The 20,450-nt window shown below is 62.2% G+C and overlaps 1 protein-coding gene across 1 annotated transcript; it reads left to right on the top strand.

Moving 5' to 3' along the window:
- Positions 1–1,095: 1,095 nt before the first annotated feature.
- CEP131 (centrosomal protein 131) lies at positions 1,096–19,197 on the top strand. Its single transcript, XM_019735707.2, has 26 exons — positions 1,096–1,372; positions 3,512–3,716; positions 4,395–4,504; positions 4,945–5,059; positions 5,332–5,459; positions 8,560–8,670; positions 9,196–9,348; positions 10,647–10,764; positions 11,155–11,271; positions 11,436–11,586; positions 11,938–12,032; positions 12,416–12,598; positions 13,017–13,193; positions 13,275–13,400; positions 13,523–13,648; positions 14,566–14,682; positions 14,961–15,063; positions 15,741–15,942; positions 16,148–16,255; positions 16,391–16,508; positions 16,714–16,788; positions 17,422–17,564; positions 17,657–17,834; positions 17,916–18,112; positions 18,815–18,875; positions 18,954–19,197. The coding sequence occupies exons 2-26, from the start codon at positions 3,528–3,530 to the stop codon at positions 19,026–19,028; spliced, it is 3,276 nt and encodes a 1,091-aa protein (XP_019591266.2). The 5' UTR covers positions 1,096–1,372; positions 3,512–3,527; the 3' UTR covers positions 19,029–19,197.
- Positions 19,198–20,450: the final 1,253 nt, after the last annotated feature.

The raw sequence follows: 20,450 nt of genomic DNA, 5'->3' as shown, positions 1-20,450 counted from the left end.
TTTCCTTCTCTTTTTCTGGTTAGTCTGATTAGAAGTTTATTAATATAGATCTTTTCAAAGAACTAGCTTCTGGTTTTATTTCTCTACAGCTTTTATGTTCATTGATTTCTGCTCTTTATTATTTCCTTCTGTGTTGGGTTTATATTTCTTTTTCTAGTCTCTTTAAGATAGAAGCTTAGATTATTGAGACGGTTTATTCTTTTTTACTATAAGCATTTTAATGCTATAAAATTGCTGCTTTGGCTGCATCTTATGAATTTTGATTTATTCAGTTCAAAATATTTTCCAATTTCCCTTGAGGCTTCCTTTTTGTCCAGTGAGTTATTTAAAGGTATGTTTTTTCTGTTACTACAATTTTAATTGTGATACAATAAGAGAATCTTGTTAAAGTTTGTTTTGTGGTCCAGACTATAATCTATCTTAAGGAATGTCCACTGTTCACTTGGTCTAGAGAACTACAGACCAATATTCTCAATGTCCTTCATGAACATAGATGAAAAATCCTCAACAAAATATTAGCAAAAACGAATCCAGCAATATATAAAAAGGGTGCCAAAAGGGTCCTATGTCACAATAAGAGGAATTTATCCTGGAGCTACGAGACTGGTTTAACATCTGAAAATCAGTATAATTCATATTAACACATTAATGAAAAAAATTTGTATTTTATGCATAAAAGCTAGAGACAAAATTCAACATCTATCTATTCATGAGAAAAACTCTAAGCAAACTGGAAATATAACAATTTCTGGGACTGCCTGGGAACTGGGCAACGGCGTTGTTGCCCGAGGACAACGTGGACGCCTGCGGACCCCGCGGGAGCGCAGGCTCCATCAGGGGGAATAAGAGCCCCGGAGCCGCCCCGCCCTTTTCTCCTCCTCGTGTTCCCGCCCAGTCTCCGTCCCACGCAAGCCGAGGCCCCGCCCTCTCCAGCCACGTCCAATCGGCAGCATGCCGCCACGGCGGCCCCCGGATGTCCGCGGCTCCTCCCACGCTTGAACTTCCGGAAGAGCAGCTGAGCAGTCCAATAAGCTCTCCAGACGGCCGAAGCGGGCAGCCAGATGGCCAATCGGAAGCGGCGCGGGTAGGAAAGGCGGGCCTCCGTTGCGGATCCAGGAGGAGGTGCCAGGTGGTTGCTAGTTGCTTGCTGCCGCCGCTCGCCCCACTGCTCGGCGTCTTCATTGTCCCCCGGGCGTCGGAGCCAGTGCTGGGGCCGGGGGCACGAGGTCAGCGGCCGGAAGCCTGGGCCCCACACGGCCCAGCTGGGCGGACCCCGCGCAGCCCCCGCCGTCTGGCTCCGCAGGCCCTGCGCCCCAGGCCGGGCTCGCGCAGGGGAGGGGCAGTGTGCAGGTGAAGGGGCCGCCGTGCACAGGTGAGGAGAGCAGGGCCTCCTGCCCAGTGCCCGTTACTTCTCAGCCTTCGCGGGAGCGCGAGGTGGAGTCCAGTCAGCAGGTTCAGGTGTCACCACCCTGAGCCAAATCCCAGGGAGATGGGGAGATGCCCGGTGAGAAACTGGCAGGGCTCGTGGGTCTGCCCATCCCCAGGGGTCCAGGCAGAGGCTCTGGACACCCACCTTCAGGTCCTGTGAGGGACACGTTTGTAGGCAAGGTGCGACCTAGCCTGGAGGTTTCCAAGGAGAGGCTGTGTTTACCTCCCCAGAGCTCCGCAGGTGCTGCTGTGTGTCTGGGAAAGGGGGCCAGCCTGGGTCCAGCAGGTGTGGCTGGTGCCCTGGGGAGAGGAGGGTGTTAAATTCCACCCACACAACTGGAAACTCATAACTGAGGACACTGACCTGAGTGGCAGGGACAGCCTCTGTGCTCAGCTCTGAACAGCGGCACCCGGCACCAGGCCTGCGGGCCCTGCTGTGGGTGTCGGGCTGCAGGAGGCCACAGCACTGACCGGGGGTGACGATGGGTATGTGCCCGCTGGCCCACCGGCGGCCTCGGCGGCAGGGAGGGCTGTGCTCATTCCTGGTGCTGGCTCATCTACTCCGTTACCTGAGTGCCTGCCGCGCCGGTGCCGGTGCTGAGGCTACGTTGTCCCTGTCCTCATGGATCTTCCGCTCGTACGAGGGGATCGGGCAGTGCACAGACCAAGCTGTGTGGCCAGGTTATCAGGTGAAGAAAAGCAAAGCAGGATGAGGGAGCAAAGAGTGATGGGTAGTTTGCGTGCAGGGTGACACCCCTGGGGAGGGCTCCAGGCAAAGGGGCCAGCAGGTGCAGAGGCTCACCGGGAAGCAGGCTGGCCCAGGTTGAGGCATGTGAGGGGGGCAGAGGGGGGCCAGGAGGAGGCCCCTGAGAGCAGGGTCAGATCTGAGGGATGTTAGGCGTTTGGACTCCGTTCTCCGTTACTGGGAACCCTCGGAGGGTTTTCAGCTGAATCAGGGGGTGACCTGAGATCAGTACCGAAAGGTCACCTCTGGCTACCCTGTGAGGGGGGCTCGGGCTGGCCAGGTGGGGCCCTGTGAGGGGCTGCTCCGGTTGTTAGGTTTTGAGGAGATGACTGAGACTAGGTTTGTGGAGGGAGGGAGTGGACGGGGAAAGGGCACCAACGGCGCGCTGGGGGACCAGGTGTGGAGGTGAGGGGAGGATGTCGGGAGGAGATCTAGGCCCTTGGCCTGAGCCAATTCCAGAATGCCGGCTGGGGTGGGGGCAGCTGGGCGTGGAAGTCAGTCTGTTTTGGCCTCCTTGGGGCCGAGGTGCCAGGGGCGGGGCTGGGCATCTGAGTCATCAGGTAGGGGACAGAGAGGGTGGGCCGTATGCTAATGGGAGCCGTCAGCCCCTGTTGGAAGGCAGGAGGCCAGAGGCATCCCCCCAGCAAGAGGGTAGATGGAGGAGAGAGGCCCGGGGCTGAGCCTGGGGGCCCTCGGATCCAGAGGACGAGGGGCCAGCAAGGGAGATCTCAAAGGTCGGCTGGCGCTAGGAGAGGTGGGAGGGGAACCCAGAAGTGAGAGAGCACATGCTGCATCCTGGAAGTTCATGCGTGTTCCTCAGGTCCTGAGAAAATGGAGGGATCCCACGGCCAGATGAGTTTGGGGACCCAGGGTTAGGCAGCATTAATCAAACCAAATCCTAGTTACAGTGTCACACCGCATGTCGGCCTCCAACCGTCTCATGTAAATATCATGACAACTCTGTAAAGGGGCACTTTTTAAATGCCTACTTTACAGATGAGAAAAGTGAGGCTCAGACAGGTGGCATACCTGTCTAAGGGTAGAGAATAAATGGCAGAGCCAACCCATAGCCAGGACGGCCTGCTGCCTGGGCCACCCTCGGGCAGGGCCCCTGCAGGGAGGGGTCATCTTTTCCCAGGAGGCCTTGTCTTTGCTGTTCATAGCTCAGCGTCCTGCTCTGTCATGGCCTCATTTTCGGGATGAGGAGACTGCAGGCTTCCCAGGGAGCTCTGTGGAAGGCAGGGCAGGTGCTCTGGGATTCCTGAGACCTGGCCGGAGGTGGTGTGTGCATGGGATCCGTTGGACAGCGTCTCACCACATCTCTTCTTGCCTGCTCAGGTCTCCCTGATCCACCATGAAAGGCTCGCGGGCCATCAGCGGCCCCTCCGGCCCCCCCAAGGGCAGCCTGGAAGGCGTGGATCTGAGTCTGACGGGTCTCCCTCCACCTCTGTCCCGGCGCCCCAACAGCGAGCGCTCCATCACCAAGCCCATAGGCCGTTCCATCTCTGTGGTCACTGACAGTGAGCCGAGGAGGAAGGCGCTGGTGAGTGCTAGAGCCTGGAGTGTCTGGGGGTGTCTGGGCCCCAGCTTCTGGGGAGTTGCCATCAAGGTGGCATCTGACTCCTGGGTTAGCTCCACACCTTAGCAGGCACTCGTGTCCATTGTCCTATCCAGCCCTGTGGCCATCCTGGGGGCAGGAAGGACCAGGGAGCGACCTCACACAGAGGTCAAGGGCAGAGCTTAGGTCCTGCCTGCCCCAAGCCCTCTGTCCCTCCTGCTCCACCAACATTTGGGTTTGTTTGAATCCTCAGGAAACGGGGTTGACCTGTGAGGAAGGGGATGAGCTCCGGGTGGCCTTGGGGGAACTAGGTGGGGAGGCTGGCTGGCCGTGGTGTCCAGGCTCATTGGTTAGTGCATGATAGTGGGGACGCACAGCCTTTGCTGCAGCTCCGGGCCAGGCCTCACACACTTCCTCTCGGACCGTCCACTAGCCAGGGGTGAGGGGCTCCCACTTCTTTCCAGGAAGGGGAGGCTCATGGAAGCCCAGGACCTGCCCCGGCTCAGTGGGCCAAGTCGAGGACCCACAGGCCGCTCCATCTGTCCCCCCTTCTCACCACACCCACCTCCTCCCTCCAAATCTGTTCTGCAACGTCTGACCCGGTACTGAGTGCATGGGTGTCGTCTGAAACCTCCGTCATGCACCTGCTTCCCCTTTGTGCAGGAGGCCACAGGGCCTGATGGCACTCGGGCCATCAACAACCTCCGCAGATCTAACAGCACCACGCAGGTCCACCAGCCACAAGCCATCCAGGCGTGGACCGGTCCCCTCAGGTAACCCCTGCCTGCTGCTCTCCTGCCTCCCTCTGTCAGCCCTTCCAGCCTCACCAGTGTGGACACTGGCTGGGCAGTGGGGCCTGAAGTGACCTTTCCACGGGGCCAGTCCTGGGCGGGGCAGGCAGGATGGGTGGTGACTGGTCCTGTCCGCATGTGGAGGTGTGGGCCTCAAGGCCGATGTGCTCCCCTCTTGTGTCCTTGCTGTGCTTTTCCTGTGGTGTTGGGGTGGCCATGGGGGTGGGGGTGTCGGGTGTCTGTGAACGCCTCTGCCAGGTGCGATGGTCAGATCAGGACTAAAAAACTATTTTGAGCTCCAGCCTCTGGAACAGAATTCCCTGTTGGTGACCCATCCCTTCATAAGATGTCCCCATCTGTGTCTCTGGAGTCAGTGTCCTGGGCCAAATGACCGTCCCCGCTTGTTGTCCTCTCTGACACAGGCTGGCAGAGCCCCCCGACTTCCTGACACTCTTTGAGGGCAGTCCCAGCGGGAGGAAGAGGCCGGCCAGTCTGAGCAAAGCTTCCAGTGAGAAGGGAGCTACGTGGAACGTCCTGGTAAGAGCAGGGGCTGCATCGAGTGCTGAATGCGTCAGTGTCACCTTGGGAGTGACACCTGGTCCCTTCTTTGTTCTGTGGCCCCTGCAGGAGGGGCTGGGGTGGGGTGGGGTTGTACCAGCTGTCAGCACTCATTACAGTGTGAGGAGGAAGGGACTTCCCAGCCCCCGGGCCATCCTCACCCCGAGGCCATGGGGGCAGGGGAGGGGCTCCGCGTCAGTGGCAGGTGTGGAGGGGTCACGGGCTGAGGCGTAGTCTGTGTGCACCGACAGGATGACCAGCCCAGGACCTGCACCTTGCCGCCTGACACCCGGAGTCCCAGCACGCCTGAGACACCGCTGGGCCCCCGGAGGAGGGAGTGCACCGTACCCCTGGCACCCAGCTTCACTGCCAACAACAGGTGCGATGCGCTGCAGGTGCCGGGTGGGGGGTGCGGGGAGGGCTCTGTGTCTTGTTCATGGCCAGACTAGGGTGCTTTTGAGTGAGTGAATGAGCAAGTGAGTGACACTTTCTCTCCCCGAGGACCAAGGGAGGAGGCTGCAGGGTGGTGTCTGCCTCATGAGAGGCTCTGTGCTTCCTGGAGGAGCCCAGACCAGGCAGGCGACTTTCTGAGGCTCAGCCTCCACATCTCAGGAGTGAGGAGTGTGTCACCTCGGGCCACACCTGCTCACTGTCAGCCGAGAGCCAGTCATCTGTCTGCATTGGTCACATCTCAGCTGTGCCCTGTGATGTGATGACAAAGCACGTCCAGAGCTATGGCCAAGTTGGCAGGCTCAGGAGAGGACCCGCAGGCTGTGCCTCGTCCGACAGGGCTGGTGGCTGCGAATGGTGGTGATGGGAGGGGAACTGGAGGAGCCCCAAGAGAAAGCAGACTCGGGGCCGCCCCCTTGGGCTGCAAGGGAAGCTGTCCTCCTCGCTCTTGGCCTGAGTGGGGATGGTGCAGGGGGAGAAGGTCCGCCAGCGCTCGGGGCCGTTGTCACAGGCCGTCTTTGAGGGGTTCCGCAGGACTCGCCGGAGTCTGCACAGGGAGAAGTCTGGCTTTTGAGGCGAAGACTTAAGTTAAAAATTAGTTTCTATTAGAGTGATACATGCACACAGCTAAAAAGTCCAACAGCACCACACACGTAAAATGAAAGCAGGAAGACCCACTCGCCCTTGCGTCCCCATCCTGAGTCCTGCTCTCAGAAGCAGCCACTTGCCCCCTATTCTAGTATTTCCTGGAACATACGTACCAAAATATGCGAATGCTGCTCACTGACTGGTTTTTCAGTCTTAGACGTGCTGATGGAGGATGGGGTTGCTGTCCCGAGCCCCCGCCCCCACCTTGCACACGAGCACACCTTCCTCCCACCCACCTCCTGGTGCACCCACGGTCAGATCAGCGTCTGCGTTGGGCCTGTGCTTTCACGTAGACCAACTCAGGCTCTGCTTGCTCTGAATTCCGAGTCTGTATTTTATTTATGGTGGGACTTGGGGCAGGTGATTTAACCGCCCAGGGCCCCAGGGAGTGATGGCTGTGTTACCCCAGCATCAGGACGATTAGAGGAGCAAAGACATGAACCTCGGAGAGCAGCGCTGTGCTCAAGAAATGTCAACATTTGAGTCACGCTCCAGTTTTTCTCAGAATTCACGATCTGTTTTTTCCGACTTGGTTGTCTGTGTACTGGCCACTTCTCCTAGACTTGACGATAGAACCACACCCCGTACAGTCAGGCCAGCAGGTGCCCTGCCCATCCTCCTTCCTCTGGAGAAATCCTCAGAGCTTGTCTCCCCCGTCTGGGTCCAAGCTGGCCACTCTGCGCAGGCCGCACGCTCTCATCCAGCCCTCGGCCGCCTCTCCTGTGTGTGTGTGGTGTGTGTGGGGGGGTCCCTTGCTTTCTCTGTCTGGTGGAGCACGTCCCCCTGTAGATTCCTGGGACAGGACACATGGGAGGTAGTTTTTAAGACTGTCTGAAAATGCCCGACTCAGAGTTTGGCGGCTGCAGAGTTCCACATTGGAGATCTTTCCTGACGCCTGGGGCGTTGCCCCACCTCCTTGGAGCACTGCTGAGAAGGCCACCGCCTTCCCGGCCCTGTCCTTTCTCCTGCCTTGTGCTTTCCTCTCAAGGTGTTTTGGATCGTCCTCATTTCTTCTAGTGCCAGGCCTGTGACATGACCCTGTCTCAGTCTCCACACCAGGTTGTGGTGGCCCTGCAGTGTCATTCACTTCCAGGAAATGTTCTCTTGTCATTTCTTTGACACCTTTCTCCCCGTTTTTCATTCTTTCTGTGACTCCCATTATTTGCCTACTGGGCTTCCTGGATTGATTCTGCCAGGCTGGCGTCTTCTCATGTTTTGTTTCTCTTTAACTTTGGGATCTGCTCTCCAATCAGTCGACTTAACTGTCTCCTCCAAGCCTTTCCTCCCACAGGTGTCATTTCCAAAAGCCCCACTTCACTTCATCCTGTACTTGGGTCTGCTCCCATTTCTTTGGGCACACAAGGCAGCAGCCTGCTGTCTTCCTCTCCCCCCAACTCTGCCTTCCATGGCGGGAATGTCACACCATGGACACCAGCGAATGGACGCTGCAGATAGAAGCGCCCCCCATCCGCCCCCCAGGAGCCGCCGCTGGCGTTGATGGGCACAGCCTGGCACTCAGTGCAGGCCTTTGAAATGCCCTGTTCTCCGCATGGTTTCCTTTCCATTGTGTCCTGGTTGGTGGTTGGCCTTTCATGCATCAGACACGGAATCCTGGCTCTGTCAGAATTACGAGGGAGACCCTGAAAGTTGCTGGGGGGCCTCACTTTGGGAAGATTGGGCAGGGACCAGGCTGCTGTACTGGGGGGCCCCACCTGTCAGTGTTGGGCTATTCTCTGGGGTGGTAGGTCTGTCCAGGAAGGGATGGTCAGGTCTGCCAGCTGGGACAAGAAGCAGTAGACGGGGCCTGGCTTGGCACAGATTGTCACCTGGAGAGCCAGCCCCTCATCTTCTGCTGGCGGAGTTAGGGGGTTGAGGTGCAACTGCTCCTTGGAAGAGCTGGGCGCCTCCACTTCCTGCACCTCCCTGGGGCTCTGGGGGGCAGGTGAGCCCCCATGGCACACAGGTTTTCCTGTCACTGCGCGTCTCTGTCTCTCATTCTCTAAAGCTGTGTGGGCGTCTCGTGGCTGTCTCTTCCTGTGTTCCCCTCGTCCTTCTGTGTTTATACCAGTTTTATTCCTTCCAATGGATTTGAGAAGGGCAGGCAGGTAGCAGCGTATTCAGTCTACCACGTTTAGCTGGCGAGAGGCGGTCCTGTCTCCGTTGGCTGATCTCTGACTGTTCTCTCCATCATAGGCATGGCCATTGTCAGGGGTCACGGTTTTCACGGCTCACAGCTCGGGGAGCTTTCCCGGGTCCCACAAAGGGCCCCATCCTCGGGCCCAGTGGCCGTGCAGTGGGCCTGGCAGGGGGCTTGGCTGACACCATAGTGACGTCTTACCCACCTCCCAGAGCCTGATGCCATCCCCTGTCTCGTCCGGCAGGAGCAACAAGGGAGCCGTGGGCAACTGCGTCACCACCATGGTGCACAACCACTACGCCCCGGCAGAGACGGCGCCCCCCAAGAGCTCCAACCACACAGCGCCCTCCCTCAAGTGAGGCCCTGGCCCCCAGCCTCAGCATACGTGCGAGCGGGGGGCAGGGGGTCAGGTGGGGACAGACGGGGCTGGCGGGCTCACCAGGTGGGGTCTGCTCAGAAAGCCACAGCCACCCCATGTCCTCGGGCCCCTGGCCGAGTCCAGACCAAGGAGGCGCCAGGCGCAGCAGCCCTGTGTCTGTCACCCCGAGCCATCCACCATGTGCTCAGTCAGGGCGGCCCCCGGGCTTTCCTAAGGCACCTTCCAATTCTGGGGTTCTGTGCCTTTTGAGACCTTTTAGCTTTTTAAATGTGAGGAACCTGTGAACGTTGGGTGCCACCAGACAGGCCCTGTAGGGGAGCAGGTGGCTCTGAGGACGGACCAGTGAGTCAGAGAGCAAACCCTTGCTGGCTCCTAATGGTTTGCGGGGCCTCCTTCCAGGCCCAAGGCCCAGGCAGCTCCTCCTGCCCACGAGCAGTGCCCCCGGGGGCCACGAGTGGGGCTGAGTCAAGTGCCCTGAGCTTTCCTCTGCCCTTTTGCCAGCAATCTCGTCAAAGCGGCCACCAACGAAGGTGACAGCAGCTTCGGGAAGCTGCCGAAGAACCTGGCCAGCAGCCGCCGCGTGTTCCGGAACAACTCGGCCGCCACCACGGGCCTGCTCAGACGGAGGGAAGTGACTGAGGAGGAGGCCGAGAGGTGACCGGGGCTGGTGCGGGGCTGGGGAGGGATGGGGCAGGGTGGGGGCGGGGCCCGAGGTCCCAGGGATCGAAAGTTATGCTTAATAATTGTTTAAACATGGAGGGTGAAAAGACCACATGTTGTTCGATTCCATTTACTTACAAAGTCAAGAAAAGGCCAAGCTATGGGGACAGAGCAGAGCGACGCGTGTTGGGGCCCAGTGACCGCAGAAGAGGGGTCTTTGGGGGCGATGGAGACATTCTGAAACTGGACCTTCCTGTCAGTCGTACAGCTCTGTAAACGTATTAACCATCATTGAATGATCAGTTAAAAAAACATTACGTGGAAAGGATATATAAAACTGAAAATCCCAAGCCTGCCCCAGGGGAGCGGGTGCGGGGGTGTGTGGAGGGGGGCCTTGTGCTGTGGCCCCAAGTCTGTGACGTCACGCCCTGTCAGGAACCACTTGTGATGGGAGTGTGGGCTTGGAGAGTCTCCATGCGGCTGAGCAGTCACCACCTGCTGTCCCCTTAGAGCTTGGGACTGGGCCCTGGAAGTGGGTGGGTGGGAGGAGAAGCTGGGTGAGGTCAGCAGCGGCAGCTCCACCCACCCTGCTTGGCGATCCCTCAGTGGCGCACAGGCCCCTCAGTGGAGGGCATTTTTGAGCATGAGATTCCCTTTGTGCGTGTTTTGTGCTGGGCGACCGTTTATGTCCTGGGTGCTCCATTTGCGCCTTTGCTAAATGAGTTGACAGGTGGTCCTGAGAGCCAAGGTTAAGGTTTCTAGTTTAATCCACTTTACTAGATGTAATTTATATACAGTAAAACACACCTATGTCAGGTGTACACGTGGGTGAGTTCTGACACATGTGCAGTCTTGTCTCCAGCTAGCACGTGCCAAGACACGGAACGTCTGTTCCCCCCAAGGGTCCCTCGCAGCCTTTTATGCAGCACCCCCAGCCCCACGACAGCCACACCGATGTGGCCCTTGATAGCTTTGCCCTTTCTAGACTGTTCCATGCTTGGAGCACACGGCCTGTGGCCTTGTGTGCCCGGCGGAGGCTGTTTGCTGCTCTCTGTCCACGAGTAGCATCTGCCTTCGGCGCAGACAGTGTCCACCCACAGGCAGGTGGTAGCCTTGGGGATATTTCCAGTTCCTGGTAATTGTGACTGGTTTGTGTGGACGGGGGATGTCGGCCACCTGAAGACAGGCTGTGCGTACGTCCGCTGGCTTCTCTGCCCAGCTGGGCCTTCTGGGACCCAGCTGGATCGTGGGGCACAGCGCCTGCCTCGGGCCTGAGTCCGCTTTCTGGGCAGGTTTATCCACCAGGTGAACCAGGCTGCCATCACCATCCAGCGCTGGTACCGGCACCAGGCACAGCGGCGCCGAGCTAGAGCAGCCAGCTTGGAGTGCCTGCTGGCATCCAAGCAAGAGGTCAGTGTGGGGGTGTGAGCCGGGGGGCTGTTGGGAGCCCGGGGGTCCCAGCATAGATGGAGGGATTTCTGGGACCATGGGATGGAAACTACAATGACCTGTGTCCATACCCAATCGAGGGCCTAGCTTCCTCCCTTCCCTAAGCCACTTGCTCACTAGGGCCTGGGTGCCAGGTCCAACCTGGCTGAGAGACCCAAGTGGGTTTCTGGTTTCCGGGCCCCTGCTCTGCAATGCAGAATCACCTCCCTGCCCGAAGGAGCTGCTGGCCTCCTGTTAGGGGTTTGTCCTCTGTGGGGCGGAGAAATGGGGGTTAGTGGGGGGTGCTGTGGAGCACATGGGATCAGCAAACCTATCTTCCCAGTCAAATCCGCATGGCTGTGGCTTCCACAGGGCCAGCGGCAGCGACTGGGAGTGGGGGACTTCCTGGACCTGCACCGGCAGAAGGAGACAGCCAGGAGGAAGGCCCGGGAGGAGAAGGCGCACCAGGCCAGACAAGCAGCCATTCAGGTGCTGGGGTGACCTGAGCCACTTGGGGAGGACCTCTGTGTGCCCGAGACCACAAGTGTGTTCCTGGGGGCCCTGCCTGCTGCCTTCCCCCCACCTGTGGACACTGGGCCTCGGGCAGCTCACTGGGGAAGGTGGGCGAGGCTGCTCAGAGGGCCCCCCTGCAGGAGCTGCAGCAGAAGCGAGCCCAGAAGTCCGGCGGTGCTGAACTCAGGCTGCTGAAGGGGACCCGGGACCTGGGGAAGGTCCAGCCGGCCCAGGAGTTGCCCCTGAGGCCAGGGGGCATGCCCCTTCAGACCTGCAAGGCCAACAGCACAGGTGAGTGGGGAGCCCAGAGGCTCCATGGCCGGACAGTTCCCGCCTCCCCTGGGAGGGCTGTGGCCCCTGCTGCTGTCACGTTGGTGTCCCCTTTCCCTTGTGAGGAGGGGCCTTGGTTGTGCAGCAGACCCCCAGGCCCTGCACCTTTGGCCCTGCCCCACGTCCTCTGGAGCCGGACATGGGGCCCTACGAGCGAGGCTTCCTGGCCTCTCACCTGGGAGTTCAGCGTTCCCCAGTGTCCCCTCTGTTCCATGAAGCCTGGCCTGCCTGGTCCCTTCCCAAGGGCTCCTTCAGCTTTGCTGTGCCGCTGGGCAGCGCCCAAGTGGGGTGACATTGAGTTCTATTGCACAGAGGCCAGCTTCCATGCCGATGGCCCAGAAGACCCCCACCAGCCTGCCCCTGAGTTGTCCCCGGAGCCCCGGCAGTTCTCAGAGGACAAAGCACAGGTTTGGTCACAGCCCTTCGTGCCCTGTTACTGCTCCTCCACAGCCATGGGGTCACTCACCAGGAAAGGCCACCCAGGGTGGGTCTTGTTGCTCTACCAGGCATGGGGTCCCACAGATGCCTCTGGGATCCCGTGGGATTGTCACAGATGCCCTGGGGTAAGGCCCATGTCCGAGCCCACAGACAAAGCTGGAAGCTCAGAGGTTAGGGGACGCCCAGGCCACCAGGTTGAGGGGTGAGGAGGCCAGGCCCCGATACATCCCACCCAGCCACCGTTTAGTGTCCCTGGAGGTGGGTCTGGGCGAGGCTGGTGCCCGTGGCCGCGTGGGTGCCCCAGTCTCTCCCCACAGTTCTCGGGTTTCTCCCACCCACCTGTCGGCTGCAGGACGCCAGCCCCCAGGACGTGCCTGGCAAGGCCCCAGGAACGGTGGGCCCCGCTGGGAGCAGGGCCAAGTCCAAGGCCACCCTGGATGAGCTGCTGGACACACTGAAGCTGCTCGAGGAGGAGCCCGAGCCGCTGCCCCGCCCCAGGGCCTATCTCAAGGACAAATACGCCTGGACCGACGAGGTGACCGTGGGCGCCTCCCTCGACCCGCCCGCGCTCTGACGTCACCCCCTGCGGGGGCCAGGGGTGCCCACGGGGCTCTTTCCTGCTTTAGTCAGAACCCTAATAAGGACCAGATGGGACCTTGCTGAACCCCCAGTCATCCAAGGGCTTGCTCAGAATAACCCGGGGGTGTGGGGGGCACCTCTGCCAGCCCTCAGGTGATGCCCTGCGAGGGCCTGGGCCTTTGAGGGGCCCTTCCTTCCAGACCAAGCCTGGCTGCCGTCCCCTCCCCTCCTCTTCCCCTCCCTTTCCCTCCAGCCTTCTCTCCTCTCCTCTGCCCTCCCCTCCCCTGCCCCGGAGGTCCCGGAGAAGCTCCTGGAAGGGCACCCCGGAGTCCTAGACTGACGGACAGCCCCATTGCTGTGCCCCTCCCCCACAGGAGGATGATGCCAGCTCCCTGACAGCCGACAACCTGGAGAAATTTGGGAAGCTCAGCGCAGCCGCGAGCCGCCCCGAGGACGGGACGCTGCTCTCGGAGGCCAAGCTACGGAGCATCATGAGCTTCTTGGATGAGATGGAGCAGTCCGGGCAGGACTGGCCGGCCTCAGCCCCCCAGGTGTGGCGGGCTCACAGGGAGGGCTAGAACGGCGGGTCCTCCCAGGGGTCCAGGCCTGTCTGACACACGCCGTGTCCTCAGTGGCTCGTGCTGGAGGAGGGAGCGGGGCGCCTGGAGTCCGCCTCCGAGGTGAACGCGTGCGCGATGCGGCTGAAGCTGGAGGTGCAGGAGAAGAAGCAGGCGCTGGTGCTGCTGCAGAGGGCGCTGGTAACGCCACCGCCCCTGACTGCCCTGGCACGGCCTCTGTCCCTGGGTCCCCAGCTGCAGTGTGTCCCCCAGTGCCGCCCCCTGAGTGGGCCTTCTGTCTCCCACTTCCCACACCCCTGCAGGCGCAGCAGCGGGACCTCACTGTCCGGCGGGTCAAGGAGACAGAGAAGGAGCTGGGCCGGCAGCTGCGGCAGCAGAAGGAGCACTACGAGACCACCATCCAGCGGCACCTGTCCTTTATCGACCAGGTGACACCACCTGGGAAGCAGGGCACCAGGGCAGGGGGGTCAGGGAGAGGGACAGGACCCATTCCAGACCAGCTCAGGCCTCAGAGAGACTGCTAGGCCCACGGCCTTCCTTGCTGGGCACGCTCCCTTCTGCAGGAACAGGTGGTGTCTTCCCCTGTGGGGATGAGGTGTCTGCCACTTGACAGGCTGGTGTCAGGCCCATTGGGTGTTCCCTCCACGGCCTGCCCTCCCAGCCCAGCATGGTGGGTGTGTGACGGGGCAGGTGGGCACGGCACACCCTGGGTGGGGTCACTGAGAGGACTGATCGGTGGGAGGTGTCCAGCAGGACACGCACCCTGAGCCCTTCCTGTGCTTTCCGGGGCCATCCGTGTCCTGGGGGACTGCTCCTGCCTCCTGGGGCCGGAGTGCAGCCAGAGCTCCCCAAGTGAGGGCTGTGGAAATTTCCAGCCCGCCCTGCACTCAGCTGCATCTCTACCGGGTTCTGTTCTGGAGAAAATGCTAGATGTGGGGCCTGTAAGGAGAGGCAGGAGCCCAGAGGTACCGAGTAACCCTCAGTGGCCATCAGTGACACTGCTCGGTGGTCATAGGAGTATACAGACTGGGCTCTGCCTGGAGCCCTGTGTGACGAGGACGATAGAATGAGCCCCTTCCCAGAAAGACCTTGGCGTGGCCACAGGGGGGCTTGTAGTCGAGGCCTCACCCCAGCCAGGCCCTTAGTGGGGAAGCGAGGACCAGTGGTGCCTGCAGCCCCTTGTCCATCGGCGCATAGCGTGTGGGCCCCAGGTGGGAGGGGACAGAGGGGCTCGGGTGTGGCCCCCTTGCTGGCATGCTGGCCCCTGGCGAGGGGAGGGGAGGTCCTTTCGTGGGGCTGGGCCGCGTCTCAGGCAGCAGCTTCACCTCCCGCGCCCTGATCGCAGCTGATTGAAGACAAGAAGACACTGAGTGAGAAGTGTGAGGCCGCGCTGGCCGCGCTGCGGCAGGGGGACCAGAGGCGGAAGGAGAGGGAGGCCCAGGTGCAGGAGCAGCACGAGCTGGTGAGCCCCTGGGGCGGCTCTTGCCCTGCTGTCCTGCCGCGCACTCCGCACCTGGGGCCTGGGGCCCGCGGCCCGTGGAGAATGCCCTGCTCGCCACCAGAACAGGGCGGCCCCTGGGCGTCAGTGAACACGATGGCTGGAGGGGGTGGGAGGGCACGGCCGGCGGCGGGCATCTGGGCAGCCTCGCTCCCAAACCCCAGGCCTGGCCAGGGGCAGGGGTCATCTGCGTGTCCCCGTCCCACAGCTCCTCTGTCATCTGCCTGTTTTCTTGCTGGTAGGAGATTAAGAAACTCAAAGAGCTAATGAGTGCCACTGAAAAAGTCCGTAGGGAGAAGTGGATTAACGAGAAGACCCGAAAGATCAAGGAGATCACAGTCCGAGGTGGGCGGCTACGTCCAGAGCTGGCCGGTACTGGCCAGCCGCGGGCCTGGAGGCAGCCATGGGGTCTCTGAGCGAGGACAGTTACATGGGCTGGGAAGCAGCCAGGCCGGGAGGAGGCCTGAGAAGGCGGGCACATGAGAAGGCCACAGACCAGCTGCCTGGACAAAGGGCCGGGTCCAGGAGGGATGGGCGTCCCCTTCCCTCAGGCAGGCTCCCTCCCCAGGTCCGTCTCCTCCAGCTTCCAGGGGAACAAGCCCATGGAAACTCAGTGTGGGGGTCCCGGGTTTCTTGCCACACAGCAATGTCTTTCTCCGCTTACAGAGCAGGTCCAAGGGCTGACGGGGCCCAGCCCTCCGGCCCCGGGACAGCCGCCTCCCTCCTCCAGGGACTCCCTCCTCCCGGGAGCCTGGGCACCAGCAGGGGGAGATCCCAGTGGCCCGAGCCAGTGCCTGTGTGGGATGGTTCACAGCCAGGCAGGAAGGATTTGGCTGTGCTTTGGGCCAGAGCCCATGGGGTGGTCTGTGTGGGGGTGTGTCTCCTGGCTGGACTGCAGCCCTGGTGTCACAGTGGGTGAGAATTGAGGTCCCTGGGGGTTGCCTACAACTCGGGGCAAGGGCAGGGCCCTAGCAGCATAGTGGGCAGAGGTCAGGGGTCCCTGCAGCACCATGTCCCCCCAGGCCTGGAGCCCGAAATCCAGAAGCTGATCGCCAAGCACAAGCAGGAGGTGAAGAAGCTCAGGAGCCTGCACGCGGCCGAGCTGCTGCAGGCGGATGAGCGCGCAGCCCAGCGCTATGGGCGCCAGGCGGAGGCGCTGCGGGAGCAGCTGGAGCAGGAGAAGGCGGCGCTGTGCCAGCAGGAGCGGGAGCGCGCCCAGCAGCGGTGGGTGTCCCTGCTCTGGCGGCCTCGCCGGGAGGTTTGGGCTGAAGGTCCCTGCAGAGCGGGGATGTGCCTGGACCCCAGAGTGAGGTTGGGACCCCAGAGTGAGGTTGGGACCCCAGAGTGAGGTTGGAGCCACCAGGGTGAGGTCGGGGCCCCCAGGGTGAGGTGCCTGCCGCAGTGGCCTGCCCATCACTTTGCTCGGCAGCTTCGAGCAGCAGCTAGAGCAGGAGCAGCGAGCCCTGCAGCAGCTTCGGCTGCGGCTTCACAGCGAGGTGGCTGAGGAGAAGGAGCGGCTGGGCCAGCAAGCAGCCAGGTGCCGCCTGGAGGGGCTGCCCACCCGCCCCACCCCCTGCAGCCCCCACCCTGTTTGCCTGCAGACCCTGTCCCCAACCCTCTTGTGTCCTCCACCTCTGCCCTTCCCCCGAGCTGACCTCTGCTGGGCCTGCAGGCAGCGGATGGAGCTGGAAGAGCTGAAGCAGCAGCTGGAGGACAGCAGCTCGGCCAGCGCCAGGGCCCTGAGGGCCGAGTTTGAGAAGGGGAAAGGGGAGCAGGAGCGCAGGCACCAGGTCTGCCGTCTCTGTCCCTGCCATCCCCTCTGCCTGCCCCCTCTGCCCATCCCTCCTGGGGCAGCCGCCTGGGGGGCTGGGTGTAGCCTGGCTTCACCTGCTGGCTCCCCAGCCCGCTCCCCGCAGACCCTCAGCACGGCCCGGGTGGGCACACCGGGTGGGTAGCAGCCAGCGAGGCCTGCTTCACCATGTCGCCCACCCCCAGATGGAGCTGCAGGCCCTGAAGGAGCAGCTGGAGGTGGAGAGACAGATTTGGCAAGCCAGCTGCGCCAAGAAAGAGGTGGGGCTGGCGGTTCATTCCGGGCTGCGCCATTGCCGCCTCAGCCCTTCCCCTCAGTGGGCTCCGGGGGCATAGAGAGGCTGCGGTGGGTTCCAGGCGACAGGAGAACATTCCTTCCCTTCTCTGCCCAGGTAGCTGCTATCCGAGTTAACATGCCACTCGTGTAGGGTACACACGGGCAGGCCCCCCCTCCTGTCTCCCAGTGCCCCCCAAGGGGTGCACAGCCCCACCAGGTTCTCCATCCCTCTGGAAAGAGACGTATGGGGGCCACACACGAGGCAGTGGCTTGTGCTAACTGGCCGGTTAGCCTGGTGACAGCCCTAGTGGTGGCCGAGCAGCCACCCTGTCCTGCTCCCACAACCGTGCACGGAGGGGTCACCAAGTCTGGGGGCTAGCTGAGTTAAAGAGTGTGGCCTATTAAACTTGAGGGGAGTTTCCAGACATCCACTGCCCACCCTTGTCCGAGAGGCTGCCCCACAGACACTGTCACCCCAGGCTTTCTCTCATCCGGGCCAGTCTGGCAGCTGCGCCAGCTGTGCTAACGGCCCTCCATCCCCACATGGCTGGCCCTCACCTCCTCCCACCGTCTTCCCCTGTCCCCATGGAGCCCTGAGCCGCGTGTGACTCCCCCAGGAAGCATGGCTGCTGAACCGGGAACGGGAGCTGAAGGAAGAGATCCGGAGAGGCCGGGACAAGGAGATCGAGCTGGTAATCCACCGGTTGGAGGCCGACACGACGCTGGCCAGGGAGGAGAGTGAGAGGGCCACCGAGAGCCGGTGAGGCCCTTTCCCACAGGGCACTGGGGCATGAGGCCTGGAGGCCAGACGCCTGCACAGGCTGCCCCTGACCCCGCGCCTCGGCCCAACAGCGTCAAGCGTATCAGGGACAAGTACGAGGCAGAGCTCTCAGAGCTGGAGCAGTCGGAGCGGAAGCTCCAGGAACGGTGCTCGGAGCTGAAGGGGCGGCTGGCAGAGGCGGAGGGCGAGAGTGTGCGCCTGCAGGGCCTGCTGCGGCAGCGGGACCAGGAGCTGACCGACCTGCGGGCGGTGAGCAGGGGGGGAGCGGGCGGCGGGGGGGAGCCGCAGTGCTCTGCCTGCCGCCGGCTCACACCGTTGGTGCCCGCCCAGGTGAACGAGCAGCTGGCCAGTGAGCGGGGCAGCCTGGCCCAGGTGCTCCGCCAGGAGTTTGCTGACCGGCTGTCGGCCTCCGAGGAGGAGAACCGGCAGCTCAGAGCCGAGCTGGCAGAGCTTCGGGCCCACCAGCGGCTGGAGCTGGAGCAGCTTACGCAGGAGAAGCAGGCGGAGCTGGAGGAAATGCACGGGAGGTGGGTGCAGTGCCGGGCTGGGGTCCTGGGGGCCGCGCTGCTCCAAACCAGAGTAGCTCTAGCTGAGACTGGCGAGTGGCAGGCAGCCAGTGAGGGGCGGGCCGTCCGTCAGCAGCAGCTGCTGTGGACTCCGTGTTGAGGCCCCAGATCGGGCCTGGGAAGAAGCTGACAGTCCACATGCCAGGTGTCCCGGGGGGGCCAGGCCATGGCAGGCGCCCCAGGTGGGTCTCCAGAGGGGCAGCTCCGTGGCCCCCTGGCCTGGGGAAAGCCCATGCTGTGCAGAAAGGGTGGAGGCTCCTGGAGGTTCACAATGAGGGCTCCCCACACCCGCGGGACCCCTTAGTCCTTCGTGGGTCACGTGCACATCCACCAGCCCACCCCCCACAGGCACTTTGAGAGGTGACATGGTGTGGGGGCTTTTTGCCCTTCCCGAGGTGCGTGTCAGGGTACCCACTTTGGGGTTTGATTCCCATGGAGGCTGGTTCTGCGGTCAGTGGCCTGGGGCTGGCTGCGGGGATCACAACCCCTCTAGATGGCCCAGTGTTGAGGTCAACAGCACAGGGGCAGGGAGGCCAGGACAGCTGCCTCTGCTGCCCTTTGGGGGGTGGAGGCCCCCACCGGCCACCCTGCTGTGCTCAAAGCTGTAGGCTGGCCTGGGATCTGGAGGGGCACCCAACCGAACCCCAGCATACTCTCCTGCAGGGTGAAGATGGCCTTGGCAAAGAAGGAGGAGGCTGTGAGCAGCCTCCGGAAACAGCACGAGGTGGGTCCTGGCTGTGGCTGCGGCGGCCTGGGGAGGGGCTAGCAGCCGGGGCCTGACCACATGGGTGGCGTGTTGCAGGCGGCGGTGAGGCGAGCTGACCACCTGGCGGAGCTGCTGGAGCAGCGCAGGCGGCTGTTCCCAAGCACCAAGTGACCGCCCATCACCCACGGCGTGAACAGGCCAACAGCAGCAGGGCTGGGTCCCGGTGGGAGGTGGACACTGCCCGGGCCCCCGCCTCCCTCCTTCCCTCTGCCCCAGGCTCAGTGTCCTGTGGGTAGAGCACCGTGGCTACATTTCAACAGTAAAGAGCTGTTTCTTAATACTCTGTGTGCCCTCCCTCGTCTCTGTCCTGGGCTGGGGTCCGGACGGAGCCATCCTAGGGCCCCCTCCACACAGTGGCCAGGTGGGGGTGTCCCTAGTCCAGCTCTGCGCTCAGCGTGACCCCCTGTCCTCCCGGCTGGAATCCTCTGTTCAGCCTGGCCCTGGCCGAGCGCCCTGGCACCCACAGCCCTCCGCCCCCCGGAAGGCGCTCTGAGCCTCCCCTCTCACCCCTGCCAGGGGCCCCCGTGGCTCCCAGGAGACCCTGGAGGAGAGATGGGCACTGGACAGGCCCTGCCCACGAGGAGGGTGGAGGGCAGCAGACAGGGTGCTCCTCCTTGGGGGGCTTGCTGTGTCCTCTTGTGCTGGGCTTTGTCCCTGCTGCTGCCCGGGCCGAGGATGTTGGGACTGGGCCACGTGGGCCTGCTTGGACAGTGCAGGGATCCCGCTGCCTGTGAGGTCGTCACAGGGCCGCTGCATGGAAGTGGAGCCCCTCCCTCACCCTCTGAGGGCCCTGGGGATCTGGTGGGAGTCCTAGCAAAGGTCCCTCTCAGTCCTAACCACCTCCAGGCCACAGAGGCTGAGGTGGAGTCATCGTGGGCCCGTTCCCATCCCCCCCACCCCACACCCTCGGTGTGTGCCAGGCCCGTCGTCCTCATCTGCATGAGGCCTTTCCTCTCCGGGCAGAGCAGGATGTGGCTGGCAGACAAGCGGGCCCCTCCTGCCCTGCCCCCCAGAGCCCAGGCTTCGGCCCGTGGAGCTCCAGGTGCCTCACATGAAACGGGGCATCAGGAGCCACAACGGGTGTAGGAGTCGCTGTTCGGGAGAGAGGTCAGGGTGGGAGCTGCCGGCGTCCACGCGGTACTTAACCCACAAAGCAGGAGCTGACCAGGTGGGCCAGGGTGGAGGGAGCAGAGGCCTGCAGTTGGCCATGTTGGGGGGTCTCCCGGAGGAAGGGCTCAGGGAGAAGGGGCCCTCAAGGGGAAGCAGGAGAAGGCAAGGAGACGCAGGCAGAGACTGACCCCTGGCTGTGTCCAGCCCAGGTTGCACGGCCCAGGGGACATGCCGGGGCCCCCTCGGCTGCATCCTGGGGTTGCACGTGTCCCGGTGCTGTGCTCACCCAGCTGCCAGGTGGAGCCAGGGTGGCTGTGAGGCCAGCCTGGCTTGAAGCCTGAGCGGAGCCCAACTGGGATTGGGAAGGTGGTCCTGGGGGGTCTGGGCCCAGAGGTCACTGTGCTGGGGGTGCAGATCCGCGAG

This window comes from Rhinolophus sinicus, linkage group LG15 (assembly GCF_036562045.2).
Source record: "Rhinolophus sinicus isolate RSC01 linkage group LG15, ASM3656204v1, whole genome shotgun sequence".
NCBI lineage: Eukaryota > Metazoa > Chordata > Mammalia > Chiroptera > Rhinolophidae > Rhinolophus > Rhinolophus sinicus.
Note: the sequence above shows the minus strand (reverse complement) of the source record. Positions and strands in the feature narration are given on the sequence as shown.